General features: G+C 49.6%; 1 protein-coding gene across 1 annotated transcript in view; it reads left to right on the forward strand.

The window, feature by feature from the left end:
- CTIF (cap binding complex dependent translation initiation factor) overlaps nucleotides 1-26,630 on the forward strand; it is a 152,368-nt gene that overhangs the window by 99,493 nt on the left and 26,245 nt on the right. The window contains exons 9-10 of the mRNA XM_082497404.1: nucleotides 11,768-12,209; nucleotides 13,976-14,305. Of these exons, the coding sequence (XP_082353530.1) occupies nucleotides 11,768-12,209; nucleotides 13,976-14,305 (772 nt within the window). The remainder of the gene's footprint in view (nucleotides 1-11,767; nucleotides 12,210-13,975; nucleotides 14,306-26,630) is intronic.

The raw sequence follows: 26,630 nt of genomic DNA on the forward strand, positions 1-26,630 counted from the left end.
GATGAAACAACATTGCTGTGTTTTGTTGTCCATGAACCTCAAAGTGTTTTTTGGCAGAGGACTACTCTCAGCAACCCCCTTTCCCTGTGAGGAAACCGAGGCAGAAAGGAGGGAAGGGGCTGTGGTTGGACCTTCCCTCACCACAGACCTTGCAGTGAACCCGTGGCCACCAGGTCCTGGTATGTGTGAACCCCATCACCCATGAGACTGTCCTTCAAGGCTGCTCTTTTAGTGCCATGTAGCGCAAAACACAACCGTCTACGTGATGCTATTTCAGCCGGCCAGAATTGAGGGAAGGAAATATAGCGGCAGGTTCCTCTGCACTAGGAAACCGATCTGTTATTGAAATGGCTTTCTCTTTGGTGGAGTGTTTCCGGCACGGCTCCTCAGTACTGGAAATGGGTTTATCCATCTATGCGTTGTTTTTCAGCAAGAGTTCATGGAAGTGTTGTCAGCAGCCGGTCACTGGAGTGAATACGAAGTGAAATAATTTGTTTCTTTCTCCTGCTTTCAATCCTCTAATATAAATGGGCCGTTGCTGGTGATGGCTTGGAACGAGCACCAAGGGCTTTATGCCACCAGATTGCTCTCCAAAGTTATCTGGCAACTGAACTGAGAGGTAAGGGCGAGCAGAGGGTGCAAAAAAAAAGCTCCTATGGCATTCCCTGTGTCACACAAGGTCTTTCCATGAGACCTGGCCGATTTGAAGAAGCCCAACAGCATTTTGACAGAGTGGCTGCGTGGTTTCACGGGTGACTTCCAGTTTTTGGCCGTGGCAAGTAGCCACCTTCTCTGCAGGGGAGCGTTTACCACCCACTCCTTCTCCCTGCAAGCCCAAGTTGGGGACGTTGGCCCCAAAGACCTGGGAGGGAGCAACATGCTGAAGCTCTGCAGGGCCTCCTGGCATGGTTAGTGTGCGAAGAAGTTGCCAGCTCGAGTTGTTTGGGCTCTTGTTGCAGAAACAATATTTCTGTCTGACCCCAGTTAGCAACTGATGTTTGCAAAATAAAGAAGTCAAGGCACTGGAAATACTTTCCATTCCCACTCTTGTCTCAGCCCAAAATATTAGTATTAAAAATATTGCATCTATTATATGCAGCTAATATCTCCGCTGGCACGTAAATCACCCAGGGACTTTTCATCTCCATATTAAAAAAAAAAAAAAAAAAAAAAAAAGTAGTTAACTGCACTCTATTTTTGGTTTTTTTTTTTGTTAACTGTTTTGTTTCCATTTATTCCTTCTAAAGCCATAGCAGTCTGTCTCCAAGGGACCATCTGTGGGAAAGCGAGTCCCTAGATTGATGCGGAAGGTGCCGGGGTCATTAACAGGCGTGAAGGCGCTGAGTATCTGCTCTTTCTCTGATAATGTCTTTATTTAGCGTGACAGCCTCCAGGGCATGAGTGGACAACAGGCTGCTTTATTTTATTTAAACTAACATTGCTCCATCCATTCGCAGCATTGTGCAGATGCTATGGATCATCCCGATTTCCCACTTAAAGCTGGGGTTGCTGTACCACAAGCAGCAAAAGCCAGCAGCTACATGGAGCTGCAGAAGGTGACCCAGCTCTGTGCCTCCACCCAGGGAAGCGTGTTCCCATCCAAACTGATGAGTGGCAACTCATCCAAGAGAAAGTAAATTTTTGGAGTGGTTCAGACCCTGGCGTAGCTCAGCACATCCATGTGAGCATTAGAATCATAGAATGGTTTGGGTTGGGATGGACCTTAAAGATCATCTAGTTCCACCCCCCCTGCCATGGGCAGGGACACCTCCCAGCAGCCCAGGTTGCTCCAAGCCCCGTCCAGCCTGGCCTTGACCACCTCCAGGGATGGGGCAGCCACAGCTTCTCTGGGCAACCTGCGCCAGGGGCTCACCACCCTCAAAGTGAAAAATTTCTTCCTAATATCTATTCTAAATCTTCCCTCCTCCAGTTTGAAGTCATTTCCCCTTGTCCTATCACTACATGCCCTTGTAAAAGGTCCTTCCCCAGCTCTCCTGTAGCCACTTTCAGATACTGGAAAGCTGCTGTAAGGTCTCCCCAGATTCTTCTCTTCTCCAGGCTGAACCCCCCCAACTCTCCTAGCCTGTCCTCCCAGCAGAGGTGCTCCAGCCCTCAGATCATCTTCGTGGCCTCCTCTGGCCCTGCTCCAACAGGTCCATGTCCTTCTTACGTTGAGGACTCCAGAGCTGGATGCAGTACTCAGGTGGGGTCTCCCCAGAGCAGAGTAGAGGGGCAGAATCCCCTCCTTTGACCTGCTGGCCACACTTTTGATGCAGTCCAGGATATGGTTGGCCTTCTGGGCTGCAAGCGCACATTGCTGGGTCTAGCTCGATCCATCCTACCTCCCAAAGCTCTATGCTAAATGCTACAGCATGCTGCATCATTTTTGAATAAGTTTCTTTAATACGCTTGGTAAAGGCTTCTTGTACACATAAGTCCAAAGCATCTCTGCTCGTTGGGTTGGCGTTTTAGCAGATCCTGGTGTCGGAAGTAATTGCTTGCCGTTGACTTTGGGTCAGCTCATGTGTCTGGACAGCTGTTAGGAGATCCTGTCAAATCTTGCCTTAGCTTCTGCAGAAAAGACATTTATTTCTTCACTAGAAAGCACTGGTATAAATAGGATATGGAAAAAACTAGGATGTCTCCTTGCTTGCAGGTCAAAGAGTCACAGAGGTCTAAAGGAAGACAGCTGAACAAAAAAGCAGCAGGTGGGGGCTTGTACGTACTATTTAGGATGTGTCTTGAGGGACAGGACCATGGAGGGCTGGTGGTGGGCTGTGTCTGTGCATCTTGGCACGAGTTTAAAGTTTATATCTCTTGGAGGATTATCAGATCCTGGGATAACTGATCAGCCTTGGTGTATTTTTAAAGGAGGCAGCCTGGAGTCTGCGATATAAGCTCTTTTATTGCAAAGTAGTAAAAGATGACTCTTTATTCACTCGACTCGCATTCTTACCGGTAGTTCAGGATCTGTGTGTATTTACGCTCAGCAAATGTTTGGGAAGCGTCATGTACCATGGTTATGTCTTTTAGATCTAAACTATTTCAGCTGAACTGGATTCAGTTCCTGGTTGCTGTGTTTTCCTATGGTTTTCATGTAATTTTTGCAATCGTGTTTACAGTACGCTAAGAATCAAAGAACCATAATTCCAAGCAATGTAGTTTATGAAGAGAACCGTTTCCAAGCAATTTCTACATGAAATCACTGCAGTGATTTCTACACCAGTCTGGGCAATCAGCCTTGAAGTCCAGGGGGTGTCTTCCTAGCTGGTTGCCCGGTCTGTGCAACAAGGGCCTCCATCTGGACATCCCTAATGATTTGTGGGAGATCCAGCAAAGCGTTTAAAGAGCTGTTTTGGAGCTATCTCGCATGCCATCTGTACTTGGGATGTCTTTCCCAAGCTGGTGTTGCAAAACAGCTACTTAAATTCCTCCTGAAGATTCATTTCCATGAAGCTTAGAAGAAAATAGCTGACTCAGGCAGCCTGTGCGGCCAAGCGTTGCAGAATGTGAGGACTTTCGTTGGACTTCAACAGTAGACAAGTTTGCTCTTTGATGTTTTGCTGAGTCTGTGCTGATGGACTTTGTGCCGTGTCCTTTCAGCCCAGCAGCACTCTCTCTGCTCCTGCAGCCCAGCCTGCAGACTGGGAGCTCACCTCGTGGTCCAGTGGGGTGTCCATCACTGTGGTATGGGAAGTAGTGGATGCTGATGGTGTGAAGTGACGCTGCAAGAAGGCACAGGGGGAAATCAGGTCTGTTTCTGTGTTTGGAAAGGCCATATCAGTCACCATACCATAGCAGAAGATAGTGCCTCCCATGATAAACAGTGCTTTGTGTCAATCCTACACCCGTTTTTTGGATGTGTTAACTGTGTGAGCACCTTGGATGTCTTTGTGTGAAGCCCTTCAATCATCAAAACATAGAATGGTTTGGGTTGGAAGGGACCTTTAAAGGCCACCTAGTCCAACCCCCTTGCCATGAGCAGGGACACCTTCAACTAGATCAGGTTGCTCAGAGCCCCGTCCAACCTGACCTAGAATGTTTCCAGGGATGGGACGTCTCCCACCTTTCTGGGCAACCTGGGCCAGTGTCTCACCACCCTCACCATAAAAATCAATGCTACCCTGTTGGTCTATAGTGAGTCTTGTTATATTGTAAGGGCTAAACGAAATAATCTTTAGCAAACAAAGACAGACATGATGTCCAGGCCCAAGGGAGGGTTGTCTGCAGCGGCTGAACCCCAAGACCAAGGCGATGACGGGAGGAATTATTCCCAGGTAGGCGGTTCATCTGAAGATTTCATAATGCTATTCCCAGCAGCCAGACGCTGTGAGCCTCATCAAAAACATCTCTGCCCTCATAGTGTTGTTTTTGTTGGCTGTGCTTGTCTTCTAGAGTTCATTGTATGTTTTCGAGGATGCGTGCGTGTAAGACCTAAAGCATGCGTTATGTCTCAACTGTTCAAAGATGATTTTAGATCCTGATCATCACCATTTTGACAGGTGGATTTTCTACGCTTCCAAAATGCCACATTCATCCAGATGCACCGACTTGATCTAGTGATTGGGATAGACTTTAACCCTAGTGACAGAAAGGCATAAAAGAAGTGTGAATAATTTCATTTTTGTTTTCAGGAGTGAACATGACATCTTGTTCCCTTCTCATCTGAGAAAAATGCAAACAAAAATGAAACTGGAGCCAAGCGAAACCAGTTTGAGAGAGAAAGCCAAAGGGAAAACACACACAAGTCCTGTGTTCTTCTTCTTGGAGCTGGTGGTTCTTGCTTTCTGTGGGGTTTTGAGGTTTTTGATTAAATTGTGTGGAACCGTCAAGCTTATTTGGTTGTTTCCCACTCTCAGTCGTAGTGAGGATAGAAAACGGCCGTGGCGGGGCTGTGGTTCTCCCTTCACCGAAGCAACGCTGAGTTATCGTTATACACGCACGTAAGATATCAGAGGGCCTTTGACAGAGGTGGGCTTGGTGAAGAATACTTTTAGGGGAAGTCAGGCCTCTAAAATAGAAATTTAGACCTTCCTCCTTATTATATTCATAACAATATTCCCATTCACCTTCCAGAGCAGAATTAGACCTCCAGGACCAGTTTTAGACGCTGTAAAATTCCACAGTCTCCTAACTGGGATCCTTCAGGCACTCCAGTTTGGACCACGATGTCCCTTAGGTACCCAAAGCCAGTGATGATGGGCATCATCACTGGACATGGACAGTGGGGTCGAGTGCACCCTCAGCAAGTTTGCCAATGATACCAAGCTCTTTGGTGAGGTAGACACGCTGGAGGGGAGAGATGCCATCCGGAGGGACCTGGACAGGCTGGAGAGGTGGGTCCAAGCCAACCTCATGCAGTTCAACAAGGCCAAGTGCAAGGTCCTACATCTGGGTCGGGGCAATCCCAAGCACAAATCCAGGCTGGGCAGGGAATGGCTGGAGAGCAGCCCTGAGGAGAAGGACCTGGGGGTGCTGATTGATGAGAAGCTAAACATGAGCCGGCAATGTGCGATCGCAGCCCAGAAGGCCAACCGTATCCTGGGCTGCATCAGAAGAAGTGTGGCCAGTAGGTCAAAGGAGGTGATTCTGCCCCTCTACTCCACTCTCGTGAGACCCCACCTGGAGTACTGCCTCCAGCTCTGGAGTCCCCAACATAAAAAGGACATGGACCTGCTGGAGCGTGTCCAGAGGAGAGCCACGAGGATGATCCGAGGGCTGGAGCACCTCTCCTGTGAGGAGAGGCAGAGAGAGTTGGGGTTGTTTAGGCTGGAGAAGGCTCCAGGGAGATCTTATTGCGGCCTTCCAGTCCCTAAAGAGGGCCTAGAGGAGAGCTGGGGAAGGACTTTTTACTGGGGCATGTAGCAATAGGATGAGGGGGAATGGCTTTAAACTGGAAGAGGGCAGGTTCAGATTGAACATGAGGAAGAATTTTTTTCACTTTGAGGGTGGTGAGGCACTGAAACGGGTTGCCCAGAGAGGTTGTTGAGGCCCCATCCCTGGAGGTGTTCAAGGCCAGGCTGGAGGTGCCCGTGGGCAACCTGGTCTAGTGGGAGGTGTCCCTGCCTATGGCAGAGGGGTTGGAACTGGATGATCTTCAAGGTCCTTTCCAACCTAAACCATTCTATGATTCTATGATTTTTGATGGCAGCATCACTGCCATGCCCAAACCCCTCCAGTAGCGCCTGCTCGGGGGTGCCAGTCCCGTTATTTGTGGAGCTGCATCCCGCAAGGTGAAGCAGCTGATCTGGCTGGAATGTGCTTAGTTCAAAAAGGCTGTGCCTGGAGAAATTGGTTTCTTCAGGGGACATTTCAGAGGACTTTTCCTCTTCCTGTCCTTTCCCTTTTCAGGCTGAGCTAGCTAGTACAGCGGAGCAGAACCCAGTTGCTACCCATCTCTGTGAATTTAACTCTTTCAGTGGTGACTCTTAAGAGTTTTATTGAATTTCCCTCCCTTCTCACTGGAAAATTACTGTGGGATTTTCAAAAAGAAGGTGGGGAGAGGTGGCTCTTCATCCCATAGAGCCAGCCCTGCCTATCCTCCGTTTGCAGGTGCTGTCGCTGTGATTCTTGGGTGCTCTACACCTCCAGCTTTGGGAGGTGCCATGGATAAATGGGATCTGGAATCCTCATGGGGGTAGAAGGTCCCACAGAGTCCGTTTCTGCAGCAGATCTGTCCCTTGTAACAGCAATTGCCGATTAATCATAAGTCGTGGTAGTAGCAAAGTTGATCATGAGATGCTCCAGACACTTAGAATCATATTCCTGGGTCTGCTCCTGGTACAGGAACGAGGTCCTGCCTGGGCAGAAGAAAGGATAGAGAGAAATTTTCTGTCCGCAAAATGCAGTGAGGAATGTTTTCATTCACCAGGAGGATGAAGGGGAAGCAGAAGGTTTGACCTTGGCCATGGCACCGCTCTTTGTTCTCAACTTCTTGCCCGAGCGGCTACAAGTCCGTATTAGTTGTTAATTGCCGGGTGGCCCTGGCCATGCCCACTAGGACAAAACCAGCATCCCTCCCCTCTGAGGAGCTTAGCGTGCCCAGAAGGGTTTGTCCCGTGGGACTGAGGACAAGCATGGTGTCCAGGCAGGTTCTTCAAAAGCAAGAGCCAGGATGTGCAGAGCACTCCATCCCTGAGCCCACAGATGGGATCTCAGTCTGTTTGGCCGGATGTTTGGCTTTGCACCACGGGGTAAATGTCTCGAGTGCCATCAGAGATGTAGCTCCTTACCTCTTGGTATTTGTAGGAACTGCCGAACCAAATCTCTGTGCGACCACCAGGAGAATGTAACCCCACGTTGTCTTCCGGCTCTCCACATGCCAGACAAACGATGGGGGCTCTCGGAGGACTTGTCTCGCTTGGGGGGATATGAGCAGGGCTGACAGGACAGAGCAACTGTGGTTTAGACCACAGCTGTGCACGTGTCTGGAGTTATTTTCCCCAGCCTTTTGCCTTCCAGCCTCTTTCCTTGGGATGAAACGATGTAGTAAAAACTTGTAGGAATCCCGTATTTCTGAGCACGTAGGCTGGTAATCACCGAGACAGCTGAAGCCTCAGATTTGTTTGTGTAGGCTCCTCCGACAGAGCAGACATTTGTCAGATCTAAATTCTGTTGAAAGGTATCTCGTTTAGTTAATTAAATGAAAAAAAAAAAAAAAAGGGTGGAGAAACGACAGCAGAAGCGATACCATCCTATTTCCAGCTTGGCAACCCTCACTGTCTCCCCTTGGGTTTTAGTACTTCTGCAGTTTTCTTGTGACTCTGAACGTGTCTTTAGTGTCCACGTTGACTGATGGCCGAATTCCCAGTCCCACTGAAGTCAGGGAGAGTTCTGAGCTGAAGCAGAATTTGGCCTTTGAAGTGAAAATAGTTATTTAACATTAAACAGAGTCAAGAGGTAAGAGACCGTTGTGCTGTCTAGATGCTTTTTCTTGTAGCTGAAGTAGGGTCACCTGCAAGGCGCCATGTCCTTAGACCAAAGGATGAGCAGAGAGGGACAGAAGAAGGATTTCCCAGTAGCTACAGCATTTTTCTGGGGTGAGTTCTCCCTTTTCATAGAATCGTAGAATGGTTTTGGTTGGAAGGGACCTTGAAGGTCATCTCGTTCCAACCCCCCTGCCCCAGGCAGGGACACCTCCCACCAGCCCAGGTTGCCCAAGCCACGTCTAACCTGGCCTTGAACACCTCCAGGGATGGGGCAGCCACAGCTTCTCTGGGCAACCTGCGCCAGGGGCTCACCACCCTCAGAGTGAGAAATTTCTTCCTAATATTTAAACTAAATCTACCTTCTTCCAGTTTGAAGCCATTCCCCCTGGTCCTATCACTCCATGCCCTTGTAAAAAGTCCTTCCCCAGCTCTCCTGTAGCCCCTTTAGGGAATGGAAGGCTGCAATAAGGTCTCCGCGGAGCCTTCTCTTCCCCAGGCTGAACAACCCCAATTCTCCCAGCCTGTCCTCCTAGCAGAGGTGCTCCAGCCCTCAGATCATCTTCGTGGCCTCCTCTGGCCCCACTCCAACAGGTCCATGTCCTTCTTTCGTTACGTTGAGGGCTCCAGAGCTGGAGGCAGTACTCCAGGTGGGGTCTCACCAGATTAGAGTAGAGAGGCAGAATCCTCTCCTTTGACCTGCTGGCCACACTTCTTCTGATGCATCTCAGAGATGTTGCTATGTGATTCAAGCTTCAGCTGTTCCTCCCTTTGGCATCGCAAGCCTAACACCCTGGGCTGGGAAGTGCATTTGGGTTCCTACATGATCTGGTTCCCTAAGCTTGGCAGGTCACCCCAAGCCACCATCTCACCTCTTCTGCCCTTGACCAAGCACGAGGTCATTTCTCTCAACTCAAGCCACAGCGGGTACGTGTGGTGGGGTGCCCTTGTCCCCATCTTGCCCCTTCCTGGGGCTCTCCACATCCCCAACATCTCAATCACACCTGAGAGTGAGGATAGGAAATCCCAACCTCCGCGGCTTTTCGATGCTCAGCAGTCAGAAAAAGTTTTAAGATCTGGGCCCCGTTCTCCCCGCTTTGGCTCTTCTTCGCCGCAGAGTCCTATTTCTTCTTGGCTTTTCTTCTTCGCTGGGGTGTTGGGAAGATAAAAGCACACAACAAGTCTTTGCCTGAATGCTGGATGATCGTCTGGACCCCCGTCTGCTGCCAAGTCACGGACGTTGCTTCTTGTTTGCCATTCTCCTTCCTTTGCCTTTTATTTCTTGCAATTTTTTTTTTTCCCTAACTTCTTTAACTCTGGTGGTTTCTCTCCTGTGGTCGGTGACTGCAGAGCTTTGGTTTGTGTTTGCTCTGCCCCTTTGCCGTGGGGGTATTGCCTTTTAGCTCTCCTCTACGGGGACAGAGCTGCCCGTCCTCTCCCCCGTCTTATTGCAAAAGCCCCAAACCAAACAATCTTGCACATTCCACATTGGCTTAAGTGGGGTTTTTTAAATCTTAAACTTCTTTTTATTTTTTTTTTTATTATTTATTCTTTCACAGCCCTTAAACAGAAACAGTTTGGTTTATAATATCATTATGTCTTTAGGGAAAAAAAAAAAAAAAAGGTCCCCGCATGCGTTTCTTGCGGGAATTTACAGCAGCGGTTGGTTCCCAGCTCATTTCCAGCCGTCCTGCCTTGCCTCTGCTTAAATTTAAGCTGTGTCTGTGTACGACTTTTATCATTTCTCCGCATTATTTGCGACATAAATGCAGTTAGCAGCCTGTCTGGCTTATAACCCGAGGCTGAAAGCGCACCCAAAACAGTTAAACTGGGATGTTTGAGAGGAGAGCAAAACCACAGAAAGCAAAACGCCGAATTATATCAGCAAAACTCTTGCACGCTTAAGCATGTGAGGGCTCGGTAATAGATAAGGGTTTTAACTAACTTTTATTTTGACATTCCCCCTTTTAATAAGCGTCGCTCTTTACAAAGCGGTTTATGTGATTGCGTTACCGAGAGGAAACAAAGAAATGCCAGGAAAACTTGATGTGGAGAATCTGTCCTCATAAAATGCTTGTAAGCTCCAGCAAACAGGAAAGCTTTCCCCCATCTCCCTTTTTTATTTCCCTGCCATTCAGCTTGTTAAAAAAAAAAAAAAAAAAAAAAATAACCAACATGTTGAATATCTCAGAAAACCGGATCCGGTGGTCTGAGACTAAACACAAATTCCTTCCACTGCCACCGCGAACAAGCCTCTTCGTCCTGCCTTCGCCAAACGCGAGCCCTCGCTCTTTATGGTTGAGAGCCAGTTGGCCTCGGAAAATAGGTTTTAACTCCTGGGGATGCCAAGGAATACAGATTTGACGGGCAGATGGCTTTGGCAGGCAGGGTTGGAGGCTGTTTAGCCGCTGACCATTGAAATGTATTTGTGAATGGCCGCTTCCTTCGTCCGAATGTATTTAGCCGAGCGGTGCAGATGATGAAAATAAAATTAATTGCTATGCGACGGGTTTAAAATAAACGCTGCTGTTTATCCGAAGGGAGGCGGGGGTTCGGAGTAAGGGATGAGGCTGAGCAGGGGGATTATGATGGATGTGGTCACCGCAGCGCTCACGGTTGTTTCCCTCTTTCAGGGGACGATGCTGGGGAGATGTCCCTTGCGAACCTCCGGCGCTGCTCCCAGCAGCCTTGTAAGGAGCCGAGAGTCAAAGCATCCCGTGTGCTCTCAGAGCCAATACTGAGCGTTAAAAAGGCAGCGAGCAGGCAGGGAGCTGCCGCCGCGCTTAGGGCCGGTCCTGCACCGTCCCGGGTGACGGCAGCTGATGCCAGGACCATCTCCATCTTAATTGCATCCTCGATGACGGCACGCCAGCTCAGCCTTTTCCACTGGGGAGAGCCACGCTGCAGCCTGTGTGGAAATCTAAAGTGTCCGAGGCTGCCAAAGCATTTCTTCCATTCAACCGTTGGTTTTTTGGGGACCTGCCATCTCAGCTACCGGTTACGGCCAGCACACAGGGACTTGCTCACCACTTGTGAGCCACTGTAGTCCCTCGAGCAAACCATTTGCTGGCAATTCCTCCTCTTTGTGCCTGTTGAATTTCCATGGTATCCGCTTGGAGCCATATTCATCCAACCTCCTATCCGGAGGTGATGGTCCTGGCTCCCCATGCTGCCGAAGCCACGTGTGGTCCTCAGCTTCTTCATCCATATGCACGTTCTCTTCCAGTGTGTCAATGATGAAGGACACACATAAAGAAAGGCCAAACAAAACCACTTGGTGTGGGCACCTCTTTTACTTGGTGATTTGCTTTTTAGCTTTTTTTGCTCTCTTAGAAATCCCCGATACGCTTAAAATGATGGACTACAAACCAATGTCATGTTGGTACAGCAGAGGTGGCAAGCAAGAGGAGCAAGCAATGCCGCAGGCCAGGTGTATTGGGAGCTCCTTAGATCTTCAGAAAAAAAAAAAATCTCCTGATATTTCTTGCCTGCCGGACTTCCCGCTGCTGAGCTGGGACTAACCAGGTCTTCCCTGGTTTAATAGGGAATCAACACAAAAACCACAAAAACCTGGGAGAGATTTTGCTGGGAACCAAAGATGAGTTCTCTTAAGTGTTCATGAAAACTTTCAGCTGACATATGCCTTTTATTGAAAGAGATTGAGGGACATGAGTTGGTATTAGGTTGCCTTAGACGCCGAGAAACTTGCTCTCCTTTTGTGGTAGGGAGACCCACAGAACCCCCCCACCAAGGGCCAGGCTGTTTGATGGGATAGAAGATGTGTTGACCAAACAGGACCATGCAGGAAAGGGTGTACTAATGACTTCGTTTGACTTTTCCAGGAGACAACAGAGACTTCCCGGTGGGAACAAGCCTCAGCAGCACGCAGATCATCAGCAAGGTGGCACCAAACACAACAGGGACCACCAGAAACTCTACCAAGGAGGCCAGGCCCCTCACTCCTCAGGCAGGACGGGCCACCACGGCTACAGCCAGAACCGGAGATGGCACCACAACCAGAAACACTCACCCAACGACAAAGAAACGCACAGAAACGCCAAAGAGACTGAGAATTTGAAAATCGAGGACACCTCTGTCTGCACGGTGCATATTCCCGTGGAGACGCAGCGAGGCCAGGAGACTGTGGAGAAGCAGTCTCAGCAGTATATCCAAGAGTCAGAGACCAAGCGGAAAGACAGTATTCACGAGCGCATTGGGGAAAGACCCAAGGTCAATTTGCTTCAGTCTTCCAAAGACAGGCTGAGGAGGAGACTAAAAGAAAAGGTATTATTTCTCAGGGAAATGTTGGGTTTCCCTTTTTCCAAGAGTCTGGCTGTTGGCCATTCTCCATACAAAGGGTGGGGTGGGCTGAAGGGACCTTTCCATGAACGCACCCAACTTATCTTAATCCCCCAGTGCCAACACTCCTCGTGAAGTGTCGTTGTGCTTCTTCAGGAGGCCTTTTGTTGACACAATGCTAAAACTCTTAGATTGACTTCTTGGTTGAGGTTGCTACCAGCTTGAGTTCTCCAAGAAGGACTGGGAACTCTCCACCTACCCACGCAAAGACCCTTGGGGAAGGCTGGTGCACACGTGAGCTGCGACGTGAGGACTCCTTCCCCAGCGGCTGATCCCAACTGACTGCCTCCGTGTCTGCAGAGCTCATCTGCTTTGCAAGGAGGTCTAAAAAAGGAAATTTGTCTCCACAATTACAGAGCTTTGACTTTTGAGTGCTGAATAGTTGGAGTCAGTTACTTAAAAGTTGATATCCATTTATCTCAGCAATGAATTGAAACGCCCTTATCTTTCCCCCTTCCTTCCAACAACCCAACAATAACAAATCTATTGCATGCAAGTGACGGAGAAGAAATCCTTTTTGGAAACAATATTCGGCCTCAGATTTCGGAGGAATTCGGAGATTATATCTGCATTTGTCCCCTGTGAAACTCACATTCTTTCTCTTGAGATTCTTTTGTCCGACTGGAAAATGCGTCCGTGAGGGTATCTCCAATGAGATTTCCAAAATACGTAGCAAAAATAACCTGAACATATACAATTCCATGGGAGTGCGTGTTGGAAATGTATACCTTTGAATGCATGTTCATTTACTATTTATGTATGCGGCCTGAGGGGGAGGAAGAGATTTTGATTTTGTTAGTTATTTTTATGTTCTTTAAAGCGATGGGAATATAGAGGGGACTTTCACAGTATTCATTTTAACGCTCGCCTTGCGAATTTATAGTCTTATAAGAAACACATCACATAAGCACCCACTCTTGGGTGGGTGTAGTCAACACAACTGGTCTCCTGATGGGAGTTTTGGACAACTCCAACTACCAGTTGGCATTGGGGTTGTCCAAAAAATTGCTGCGGGTTTGTATTGTGTAGCACATTTTAAGATTGCAGGAGGAGAAGGGAAGGGAGCAGAGCACAGCGAGTGGGATGAATGCTTTACAGTGGGGGAAAGGGACAAATGCATAATTAAATGTTGAAAAGAAGCAATAAATTCTATGGGAGTGACGTGAAGCGAGAGGTGTAACAGTCAAGACATGGAAAAGTTAGAAGTTTTTCTGATGCCGGGATCATGTGATCTCAATTTAGAGCATTAAATATATATTTAAAAAGGAGATATTTTTGTAGGATTGTTATCTGAGCATTTTGCAAACGTCAATGGACTTTCAAAATAGAGACAAAAAAATGTCCATTATCACCATGTTACAGAGACCCCAAAAAACCTATCCAAGATGCCAAAGCCAGTCTGGAATGGTCTGACCTTGGCTTCCTGGCTCAGGACCATCGAGTACATCTTCTCTCTGAGCCGAGGGGGAGAACTCGGGGATTAAGTGCTGTGGGAAATGGAGAAAGAGAATGTTTCTGGGGCTGGACTTATTCACTTGTGGTTTTCGATGCTGAGATGACACCGTTGTGCTTCTAAAAGATGCTTTGATTTTTCTATGTCTGTTTGTTTATATGTCTCCCCAATCCCCTCCCCTCTTTGCTGTTTGTGGAAGGACAAGGGCTGATATGTCTGTTTTTTCCTTGTGTAACAGATGCCTTGTCTTTCCCTTTTCACGGACCAGGACGAAGTCACGGTGGAAACCACCAATCCCGAAAAGAACAAAATGGACAAATTAATTGAAATCCTCAACAGCATGAGGAACAACAGCAGTGACGTTGACTCCAAGCTCACCACCTTTATGGAGGAAGCCCAGAACTCTACCAACTCTGAGGAGATGCTGGGGGAGATAGTCAAGACCATTTACCAGAAAGCAGTGACGGACCGCAGCTTTGCTTCCACAGCAGCCAAGCTCTGTGACAAAATGGCCCTTTTCATGGTGGAAGGAACCAAATTCCGGAGTCTGCTCCTCAACATGTTGCAGGTAATGAGATAAAATTAGTTGGTTAGATGCCTGCAGCTTCACTCCGCTTGATCTTGCTGTGCATTTGGACAGGAGCTGAGGTGTTACCAAATTCCTTTTGAAGCCAGTTGATGAGAGGACAACAGAAGTATACCTGGAAGTTTGTCTGTGCACATCTTTAGTGGTTACCGTAGATAACGTGGCACTGAGAGCATTGTCACGTTACTCTTCATTCCCATTTCACCAGCTGTACGTGGAATTATGGTATCTCGCACCAGGGCCCATCTGTGAAATGAGTGGGTTGCTTGCGGCTGCATCCCCATGGCGTGAAGAGAAGTGAACTTGGAGGGTCTTACAGTGGAGGGGTCTTTGCCGGTGAAGTCCATCTCAGCACCGGAGATACCAAGTTAAGTCATGATCCTTGAGTAGGCTGTTGGTTGCATCACCTGGCTGAAGGGCTCGCGCCTGGTTTTTGATTGCAACCCAGACTTAAATCATTTGTGTATTTGCTAATTATATTCTGGGTGACTTGTTCATTGGTATACGCAGCACTGGTTGATTGTTCTGCTCCAAAACCATCAGCGACAGCAAAGTTAAGGGGGAGAAAAAAGCAATGGTTCTGATAACTGGTCCATGATAACAGTGGGTGATGGGGAAACGGGACTGTTGTCAACTGCCCACGGTCTGCTGGGGGCAGCATGTTTTACTGCATTGCCACCGTCAAAGGTGGGGATGGCTTTCTGGAGAAGGTGTCATGTGGACCTCTGTCTTTCTGCCTCTCTGGAGATAGGACATGTATTGCTGAAACTCAGAATTTCCATCCTTAATTTAATGTGCGTTTCCATTTGGCTTTTCCTTCACACACACGTGTCATCTGCGGTACGTACAAAGCTCTCGTTTCATTTCTCTCTTCTCCGCACCTTTGGTGCTCAGCGTCGCTCCAGTCTTTGACACATCTTCTTGCCCTTCTCGCTCTTGTTGGAGATCGTCCCTGGGCCTGGCTGCCTGTACCTTGTGCGGGCCGAGTTGGTTTTGGGGCAGCACAGCAAGCAGGGAAATAAGGAGCAAAATAATATAACGTAAATCAATATTTAACATAACCTAAGATAATTCTGTGAAGTCACAGGTCAGGTTTTGCTTCTGTTATTGCTCTGGGTGCGTATCAAACCCAGTGTCTCTCCCCGTGCCCACTCCTCCGCTCCCCTGCAAAGCCCTTGGGCAACACACACATCTGCCCATTGCGTGTAACCAGGCGGTGATTTTTTTCCAATCGATTTATGTCCAAAGTGATTATAGAGCAGGAGGAGAGAAATTGCGGCCAGCCACAGTCCCAGATTTAGCAGCGAGGGATTGGAGGGGGCTCTAAACCCTCCGTACATCCCGCTCTTCCCATGCCAGGTCACTCTCGTGTCTTGCCCCGTTTGGCTGAGCGATGCTAAGAAATCAAAAATAGCATCCAGGAGTGATGGCCAGGGAGCAGTGGGGTGTTATCCAAAAAATGAGGGTGATGGGAGTCCTTCTGGGTTAGGGAAGAGTCTTCCAACTTGCTTTCTTCTCTTGCCTCAGCCTTTCCACCCCTACCAACGGACCCAGTAGACTGATTTATACTGCAGCATCATGTGTGATAATAACCGGCTTCATATTCAGCTCTTCATAGCATGAATGTAGGATAAATAATATATCTCGTATCTCCAGAGAGTCCCAAAGTGCTTTCCAGGAACATGTAGCCCATCTCGGTGTGATGGGAGCATGATGTCCGTTGTGGAAAGCTGGGAAGAAATGAAATGCAAAGACCGAGCAGAGTGTGCGGGTGACTGAGTTCATGTGCTGGAGCATAGAAAAATATGCAAAAGGGATTTGCTCAGCTCCGAACTGCACATCTTTTAAAAAATGTCTTGATGGGGCAAAAGGTGTCAGATCACTACAGGTCAAAAGCAAAGCGCTATGTGAAATTAAATAATTTAACATTTCCTTTCTGATAGTAAAGGATTTTGACTTTCTCCAAGCACGGTTGCTTTTCCCAACTAAAATAATGGGATGCATTCACACAGATTCATGCAGTGCTTTGGTCAAGCCCTCAACTGGGAATTTTTGTGATGCATTCAGGCTTTACACCCCTGGTTGGAGGCAGACCCAGGTATGAAGCCCAAAAGACTCGTTGCAGATGCCTTGATGTGAAATAAGGGGGTTGATGGTATTGCTAAGTGATATATTCTTGATAGCAATACGGTGTATTGGATAATATATGGATATTATGGAGTAATATGGGTACCACATTGATGTATCAATATATCGATATGATATATTGCTGATGATACAATGTCGATATATCAATATCAATATGATATATTGATATCTATATATGGTTGATGATATAACATTACTCAGCTCCAGTCCCGGCCCCTCCACCATCAGATATTTTCCATTAGCCATTTCTAGATAACTTACCATTAATTAAAAAAACAAAACAAACCAAAACAAACAACCTTTAATAAAACGCTTGCTTCAGAGCTGGATTTATGTCTCTCTAGCACCTTTCAGACTAATCTGATCCCCGGACGTAAGGAGCTCGGCTCGCTGGGCACCGGCGAGCTGGGGAATTACTCTGCCGGGGTGTGATAAATCGGGATCAACGTGATCCCCCCCCCCCGCCCTCCCCGTGCTGCTGGCGCCTGGGGCTGGACCGCTCACCCCCCCCATCTGCTCCCAGCAGATGCTCCTGTTTTGTAGGGGCTTGTTTGTCCCTTTCTCTTGGGACCGCGATGGCAACAGCTCAGCCCCACCAGAGGATCTCAGAAATTAATGCGTTAACCCATTGAGCCACCCTACCCGCATCCCAGTACCTATAGACAGCATCCCTATACCCCGCCGGACCTTAAACAAGCAGTGAGGGTTTTTTCCACAGAACAGGCTTTTTTAACCCGTCTCCTCTCATATTTTCAGCTGTTGACAAGGTGCTCGCGCTCAGGGGCTGCGCATGTTCGCAGCTTATCTCGGAGGACTTGTTTTGATCCCAAAACAAATCCCAGCGCCGTAGCGCAGGAATGCTGTCACATCATCCCCCCTCCCCGTCTGCAGCTCCTCTACAGAGCATCCCCCCGCCCGGCGTTGCACCATTTCAGGCTCTAAGAGGATCTGTCGGGGAAAATTTCTGGTTTGAATTTATCCCTTGCTCTGTGTTTTGGTCCCAAATCTTGGCCGAGTCGTGAATTTGGGTGCTGCGAACCTTTCGGGATGCTGAAGGGAGACGCGGAAAGGGGAGTCGTGGGGTGGGCGGCCGGTCGAGCTCTGGGAGATGCTGCCACGCGGGGGCTCGCCGCTTGGCGGGGTGTTAATTGGGTTTGTTTATCTGCTCATTGAGTTTGGTACAAGGAGCAATTTTGGGCTGCGCGAGCCCTCGGGATGGACTTGGCCGAACTGGTCCCAGGGAGCTTGGGAGGATGGAGGTGTGGAAGAACATCTTGGTGGACACATATATGGTTTCTTCACCCCTTTCTTCACCTTCTTAATTAATAAATTGCAAGTAAGTCTCCTGAAAGAGGTTTTTGCTTCTCGTAGTTTCATTCACTGGCGTGTCCAGGCTGCAGTGCTTTTTTTTCTCGGTGCGGGGGGTATTAAGCAATGTGCCGCAAACTCTTCACATGTAACATAAGTTGGAGTATTCCTCTGTTGAAATGGCCGTGCTCTTTATAGCAGAGCTGTGTCTGCATCTGAGCTATGCAGAGCCAAGTGTATTATTAGAGTGGACATCACTGGGGCTGTAATTGTACACTGCTCCCCTTAGCAACCGCGGCCAACAGCACATCAAACAGAAGGCTGATACCTTCTTTTAATAATAAAGGGGGGGGGGGGGGGGAGGGGGGCGGGAAAACAACTCCCCGGCACCGCGAAATGCACATCTCGACACAGAGCAGCAGAGCCCGCTGCAGAGCGCGCCCCGGCGTGCAGCCAGAGCTAGCGCCTGGTACGTCCCTGCAGTTGGAAATGCCTTGGTGCCGGTGGAGAAGGGCTATTTCTGTTGCATACCCTACAGCATACCCTATTTAATACCCTACAGCATACCCTATTGCGTACCCTGTTGCATACCTTATTGGGTACCCTATTGGATGCCCTATTGTGTACCCTGATGCATACGCTATTGGATACCCTGTTGGATACCCTATGAGATACTCTACGGCATACCTTAATGCATACCCTAATGTATACCAAATTGCATACCCTGTTGCATACCCTATGGTACACCCTAATTCATACCCTAATGTATGCCCTAATGTATCCTCTATTGCGTACCCTATTGGATACCCTAATGCATACCCTGTTGCACACCCTAATGCATACCCTATTGCATTCCCTATTGCACACCCTAATGCATACGTTAAGGTATACCCTAGTGCACACCCCAATGCACACCCTATGGCACACCCTAGTGCGTACCCTATTGCAATCCCTCTTGCATCCCCTATGGCATACGCTAATGCATACCCTAATCCATACCCTAATGCACACCCTAATGTACACCCTAATCGATACCCTACTGCACACCCTAATGCATACCCTATCGCATTCCCATGCAGGGTTGCTCCATCATCTTCGTTTAATCTCTTGATGCCCCATGAATGGTCCTTCCTTGCTTCAGTGCTGTGCTTTGCTCTGGTTGTAGAAATTTGAGTCGAATCCTGTGATTTTTGGCAGAGGTCACGCTTGAGACGGTCGGCGTGACCACTTCTGGAGGGGGTCAACAAGGAAGGTGGCCAAAACTCCATTGTTGTCAGCCCAGGTGGAGGATGGAAGAGAAGAATTTAGATTTAATCCCTTCACGGGATGTAGATGTTGTGGCATGAGGTACTGGAGAATTGATTGATTCCCTTCGGTAAATCGGTGTGCAAAGGGAAGTGTTTACCGTGCGCCGCACGAGGATTTGGGAGGAATGAGCTTAAATCCCTCCTCTCCCGTAGGTTTCCTCTTCCTCTGGGTAAACGACTTAACGTCCCAGTGATAGCAGCCCTTTCTGCATCATAGGGGTTCTGAGGATGAAGACACCGAGGGTGGTAATGCGGGTGGATACTGTGGGAATTGGGACATGGAAACAGTACACATGGTTAATGCTGAAAGGCCAATTTTTTCCCCCCTTAACATAATTAAGGTCTGGATCTTTGGCGAGGAACGGTTTGTGGTTTAACAGAGGTAGAGGCAGGAGGATCTGAGCACGGCTGGAGAGCATCTGACCTCTACGCCATGTCCAGCATTGACTGCAAAACCCATTGACCCTCGTTTCGTGGCTGTTTTTAATTCAATTTAATTACAGATGGTCCAGTTCATGCGCAGAAAACACAGTGGTACCGCTTGTCTTGGAAGACTCATTGCCCAAGAAACATGAGAGAGGTTGCTTCACTGAAGGATAGGTGGCATTTAAGGGGGAAAAAAAGGTCCTGAGGTCCCTGGAGCAAACCCCAAGGCCAGAAATATGTCTGTCTTGAGTGCCACGGTGATGAGGGTTTACACGCTCAGCTCCATGGAGCAGCACCGCATCCGTCTCTTTAATCGTTGCACGAGCCCAACGTTACTGCCTTTGGTTCCTCTTCCAGAAGAGTTTGATGAGCTCTTCCCAAGGTGAGGTGGTGATTGAATGGGGAAAGCCCCCTCAGCTTGGGGGATGAGGGACATCTCGGTGGTGAACCTCAGAGCTGATGTGTGCATGGGTTCTACCAGCCCCACAGGAACTTTGGTTCCTCTTCCAGAAGAGTTTGATGAACTCTTCCCAAGTGAGGTGGTGATTGAATGGGGAAAGCCCCCTCAGCCTGGGGGATGAGGGACATCTCGGTGGTGAACCTCAGAGCTGATGTGTGCACGGGTTCTACCAACCCCACAGGAACCCAGCCCAAGCAGAGAAATAGCAAATGATGCTGCCCTTGTGTAAACACCTTCATTTGGGGGTTTCCAGAGACTTGCAGAGCTTAGAAACCTTTTTCCTTACATTTCTGCGCTGACGTTGACAGTGCTGTACTGGTTTTGTAAACCGTGGTGGGACTCAACCAGCAGAAGCTGCCTGCGAAACGCAGCTTTGCAGATGGGATTTATTTTCTATACAGCCAGGGAATTCAAAGGTAATTCTAAATTCATATACACGTATATACGTAGTATATACAGGGGCTTGGAGGGGGACGGGGAGCGCAGCCCCACGGGTGGCTCTGAGGAGCATCCCCTGCTGCCTGCATCCTCCTGCTCTCAAGCATGGAAGAAAGGAGGAGCGGGAAGGAGACACGTTCCCTCTTGTTTGCTCCAGTTGTGTCCCTGAATATGCTCTGTAATTCTGTAACGGGGTATTTATTATTTCATTTTTATTATTATTTATTATTAATTTTTTTCTCTTTCTATTTTAGTCTTTTAAATATTTTTCTATTTTTACTATGCGATTATAATATTTTTATTATTATTATTTTGCATAGTCAGGCGGGGCCATACGTAACCCAGGCGAGTGTCGGCAGCGGGCAGGAGAGGGAGCCTGGGGAGCGGGCTGGCACCCTGCCCTCGCCAGCAGGTGAAGGGCAGAGCTGAGCATCAATTAGAGCTCTGGCTCCGTCGTTACCCGTGAGTCTGGCCAAGCCATCGCCGTCTGCCCGTAGTAATACCTCTTCGCCGTCGAGGTTACGGGAGCCGCTGGCAGACAGGTCCCATGCGGCTCTGTGAGTTATTGGAGAGCCCCGGATTAAATATCGAGCTACGTGCTTTAAACTTGCCGCTTTTCCCAAGCGGAGCCATCCTGCTCCTTCGCAACCTTTCCATGACGCTGGAACGTGGCGGAGGCGAGGGAGCGCCGGGCATCGCCTCCTCGGAGGCTGATGGTGAGATGAGGGAGGATTTGATGGAGCTCAGAAAGGGGTTTAACCCAACAGTTGGGAGCAAAAAAAAAAGGCAATAGTTTCCCACCGAGAGGAAGGAGGGGATGAGGGCAGGAGCTGTGCCCCACAAGCACGGGGAGCCCTCCGAGGTGGGAATAGCTGAGCCGGACCCCAAATTAAATCAGCTGTGGAGTTACACTGGACATCATCCCTCAGCCCGAGCCTGGGGGTGGGTTTCGGGGCTCACAGCCCCTCAAGGAGCTGAGTTGCAGCTGGATGTACACAGAGGATGCCAAGGGGGTCGGAGTCCATCCGACGCAACTGCGCTCGCAGCTCTGCGCAGAGAAGGTCTTTATTTTTGAGTAGCAGAGCATCATGGAGTTGAAAAGTTGATGGGAAGCAGGACTATATTGCCAAAAAAAAAAAAAAAAAAAAAAAAAAAACCAGGAAAGAAAAAGCCTTAGGAGTTTAAAGAATGACATATTTGACTAGAATTCGATGTTCTGGTAAGATCTTATATTGCAATGTTCAGGTGTGTCATGAAACAATAGCCGTCACCTTGACTCTGTAAATAAGTTGTGGTTGTGTGTGCTTTCTCCTGGTTCCTTTTCACCCTGGAGGGGTCAAGGCTGCAAGGCCATGGTGGGGACCAGTCCCTGCTCCATCGCATGGTGTCACCTCGGGGTTGGTACTTGGTGTCCCATCATCTCAGCTACCCAGTGGGATGCCCTCTCTGGGCATCTTCCAGTGGTGGTGGGACTCAGCGGAGGTTCCTCTTGGTCTCCACAGGTTGGTGGTGAGCAATGTCAGGAGCATCCCTGGCTGAGCTGCTGCCTGCTGCTGCCTGCTTCTGCTGCCTGCTAAAAGCACGGCCAAGTTCAGACCAAGGGGCTTTGGGTGGTGGGACCCATGCACACCTTGTGCATGGGCTGCGGCGTGGTGGCAACGCGGAGCAGAGGCTCCGCCGGGCTCTAGGTGGAGACTGCAGACTGTGCAGCCTGCCTGCAGCCTGCCTGCAGCCTGCCTGCAGCTCTGGGCCAGATCCAGGCAGCTGGAATACCGGTGGGATGGGCGCCTAAGCTGCTCCCAGTCATTGCTGGGGAGGTGAGGATGCTGGGGGCCACGCAGGGTCCCCCTGGGACTTTGGTAGGAGAGGCAGAAAGGAAAAAAAAAAAAAAAAAAAAGAAAAGCTTTAAAATCCATGTATCCATTGGCTGAGAGGTGAGGAAATGCCTGAGGACCCCCTTCCACCCACTGCTCTGGAAGCAGGGGGAGCACTTCAGCATTAAGAACTCAGCTCCGGCTCTCTGTTTTCTCCTGGAAGGCTTAAATCCAACCCCGGGATGCAGGAGCACGTTCCCGCCAGCCCAGGGACTCAGCCGGCCTAAGGCACCCTCCTGCCAGACCATCTGCTCCTCCCTGCTCCGGCATAAATCCGGCTCAGGCTGCTGCAGCCACCCCGAGGTGGGGATTTCGGGATGCTGCGGGGTTGGAAAATCCCTTTTGCCGGTACCCACAGTCACCCTGCCATCCCCAGCCCTGCCCTTAGCTGGTTCCCTCCGCCTGGGAAGAGGATTTTCGGAGGTTCATTAGGATCCCGCGATGCATCACCCTTCCCGGGACCCATCCTGCAAACCCTCATATCCCCCGGTCACTTTGCGAGGGGATGAAGCATCCTTCTGGCAGAGGCACACACCGGTGTCGGGAACATCACCTCCTGAGCCAAGGCCAGAGCAGACGCAGGTGCCAGCGTCATCCCGGAGCTGGGGTTTGGGTAGAAGGACGTTGGAGAGGGCAGAACCCCTTTTTCTTTCCTGGGAAGGGGGGAAAATGGGATAGCTTATGCTTTGCCCATCCCTGGCATCGCTCGGCCGCGGGCACACGGGATACAGGGGATGCTGTGCTCGCTAGTAGGAAATCTCTTTTTTTTTTTAAGGATTTCTAGCTGAGCCAGAATAATTTGTACCAAAATCGGTTTCCAGCCAAGTGGGTTTGATTGACACGCTCAAGCACAGGCTGCCCTGAGCAGATTTTGGCTGCTGCGGTGGTACCCTGGAGGGATGGTCCCGTGGGACCCGCAGTGTGGGTGTCACAGCGTGGGCACCCTCAGCATCCCCCCGGCCAGGCTCAGGCTTAGTTTTTTCACTGCTGGCTATTTTTGTGTGTACCTACCTGTCAAAATCTGGATTTGGAGAATCAACGCTGCCGTGGAATCCACATCCCCTTTACCTCCCCCGAGGGTATCGTTTTGCACAGCCGCCGCTGACGTTTAAAGAAGCAAATGCAAAATGATGGTGTGAAGTGGCTTTGGTGGGAGCAGAGGAGCCAGAGGATAAGCAGCGGGTGAGGAATGAGACGCATGAGAATTGTTTCAGGTCCTTGTCCCATGCCTGGCCGGGGCTGATACCGGTACAAAACACAGCATCCGAGTCTTGAGGACAGGAGCAAGCGATGCGTGACGGGCTGATGTCACCCCATCGGGACGCATCCTCTGCTCTCATCAGCGGTGCTGCCACCCGCGGGATCTCCCCCATGCTCTCCCCCCTCGCCGAGCATCCGAAACCAATGCTTCCTTTTCCCCTCCCGGTGATAAATTCCTCCACTTTTCTTTCTTTCTGTTTTTTGTTTGTTTTTTTTTGTTTTTTTTTTTAATTACTATTGCTCTACCTATTAACTTTATAATAAAGAGGAGCTAGGAGGAGCATCTCCAGCAGCGCTGGGAACCCAAACCCAGCGATATCGCCACCAGTCCAGGAGCAGCAGGAACTGAAAACGAAGAGAGTTGAGAGCAAAGCGTGCGCCGGCTAAGGAGATAGTGTCAGGCTGGAAAAACAAAACCTTTCCATTTCTGCTTCGTTAATAAGAGTAAGGTGTATTTCTTTGCATCTCTTTAATATTCCAGGCTATACTTTCCGATGGTCTTACACGGTGATTCTCGCAGTCAGCCGCTCTGCCAATGTGCTGCAAAATATGCCGTGGTAATCATGAGCACCCCTTTAGAGAGAGAAAGTTTGGAGGGATCGAGGGGTTTGGCAGGTTAACGTTGTTTTCTGCAGCTCTTTTCCGGAATCTCAGCTTTTCCGGCGGGGACGGGCAGCTTCGGAGGTAACACGGGGTGCGTAGGACATTTTCCGTACCTCCATGCTTCAGGGGACGAGCAGAAAAGATTAATGCATCTTTTACATCCATTTTTAAAAAATAGCCAAATGTATTTGCTACAGCAGAATCTCCCTGGCTTCATCAGATTTGTAAATATTAGCCCCTGAGAAAGATTTTTCTGAGCTCTCTTGCGTAAATAACATTTTTTAGCAGACTGGTACTTCACCTCCAAATCCCGGCTTTCGGTGGTCTCTTGTCCCCCATCCCAGGGAACCCAGAGCTGCGTTTCCAGCAGGGAGCTCCGGTACCTTGGTGCCCATCGGAAGCTTGGCCACGGCGGTGGAAGAGACAGGGTGAAAAGCAGGCGGAGGAGATAAGAAGGTTGTCAGCCCCTTTGCTTTCCAGCATGTTTGCTCAGCGCCGTTGAGTGTTGGGCCAGAGCCACCACCTCCCTGCAGACTAAACAGTTGCAATGTTTTCTCCCATGACCGAAAGAATTTAGAAAAGGGTCCCGGTATGAAACTTTACACGAACTCTGGGTGCCACGAATATCTCTGGCTGCGAGTCTGTTAACTCCTCCGATTCCCTCCTTGCCCGTGTGGTTCGGTCTCTCGGGCAGATGAAGAGAAAACCCATCCCACAATGAATCTGGCCGGTTGCCTGCAGGACCCCCAGTGCTCTCCCACCCGCCGCGTTTTCATGCATCCATCCATCTTTCTATTTTTTTTTTAATTTTTTTTTTTTTTTGGCTTTCTTTTAAAGGAGAAAGCCAAGATCTCTGGCCATACTGGAGCTCTGGAGTTCTCAGTTTCAGGAAAGACATCGACCTCTTGGAACAGGTCCAGAGGAGGCAACAAAAATGATCCAAGGGCTGGAGCACCTCTGCTGGGAGGACAGGCTGGGAGAGTTGGGATTGTTCAGCCTGGAGAAGAGAAGGCTCCGGGGAGACCTTGTTGTGGCCTTCCAGTGCCTAAAGGGAGCTTATAAGAAATCACAGAATCCCAGACTGGTGGGGGTTGGAAGGGACCTCTGGAGACCATCCAGTCCCACCCCCCGCCAGAGCAGGGGCGCCTACAGCAGTGGCACATGACACATCCAGGCGGGTTTGGAATGGCTCCAGAGTGGGAGACTCCCCCACCTCTCTGGGCAGCCTCTGCCAGTGCTCTGCCACCCTCAAACAAAAGAAGTCCCTCCTCATGTTGAGATGGAACTTCCTATGGTCAAGTTTGTGCCCGTTACGTCTTGTCCTGTCACTGGGCACCACTGAACCAAGACTGGTCCCATCCCCCCGGCACCCGCCCTTTAAGGATTTAGAAGTGTTGATAAGATCCCCCCTCAAGTCTTCTCTTCTCCAGACTAAGGAGACCCAAGTCCCTCAGCCTTTCAAGAAGGATGGGGACAGACTTTTTAGCAGGGCCTGTAGCGATAGGACGAGGGGTAATGGCTTTAAACTAAAAGAGAATACGTTCAGACTAGATATAACAAAGAAATTGTTGACGCTGAGGATGGTGAGACGCCGGCCCAGGTTGCCCGGAGAGGTGGGAGATGCCCCATCCCTGGAAACATTCCAGGTCAGGTTGGACAGAGCTCTGAGCAACCTGATCTAGTTGAAGGTGTCCCTGCTCACGGCAGGGTGGTTGGACTAGATGGCCTTCAAAGGTCCCTTCCAACCCAAACTGTTCTGTGATTCTATAATGCCCCATGGACCTATTTGTAGTTATCTGCGTGCATTAAGGTCCACCCAAAGGTTGTCCGCTTCCCTGTGCCGCCCCTCTCAGGGGCTTCCACTTCAGGGGCAGGTTTGGGGGATGGGGGAAGCCATCAGGGCTTCGTTCATCCATCGGTCCTGGCTTGCAGAGAAGCAGAAGTCAAACCTCGGCGTCTAGCCCTCCACAGCCAGCTCAGCAGGTTGATGGTCCCACCCCGTGGTGAAGCACCACCAAGTGTGTACTCGCTAGAAAGTTCTTAGCATCCCAGAGGGAAAGCATCCTGCTGCCAGCTCCCAGGCACCCAGGAAAATCCCTCCTAGGACTGATGTAAACCAGGAGCGCCTGCACAGAGAAGCTCCGGAGAGCAAGCGGGATTAGCCGCCTGCTTTTTCATCCCTGCCTGGTTTCATTCATCCGCGGGCAGGCTGGCGTTCCAATGGGCGCGGCTTCGTTTCGGATGCAAGCGGAATTTCTCCAGCTACGGCGCCTGGAGGAAGCAGCGCTTGCCTCCACGGCCGCTTTTCCTCCTCTTATATCCCTGGTTGCAAATTTGGCCCCTTCCCATAGACCCTCTCGGCACCTCTGCCTTCTAAAGAGGAGACGTTGCATGTGCAGAGCTTAAAATAGAAATGCAACCGGCTGGCAAAATCCAGCTGGTCCCTGGTGCGTTCCTCCGGGCTACGAGGCCGGGCATCTCCT

This window comes from Vanellus vanellus (genome assembly GCF_965231255.1).
Source record: "Vanellus vanellus genome assembly, chromosome: Z".
Classification (NCBI taxonomy): Eukaryota; Metazoa; Chordata; class Aves; order Charadriiformes; family Charadriidae; genus Vanellus; species Vanellus vanellus.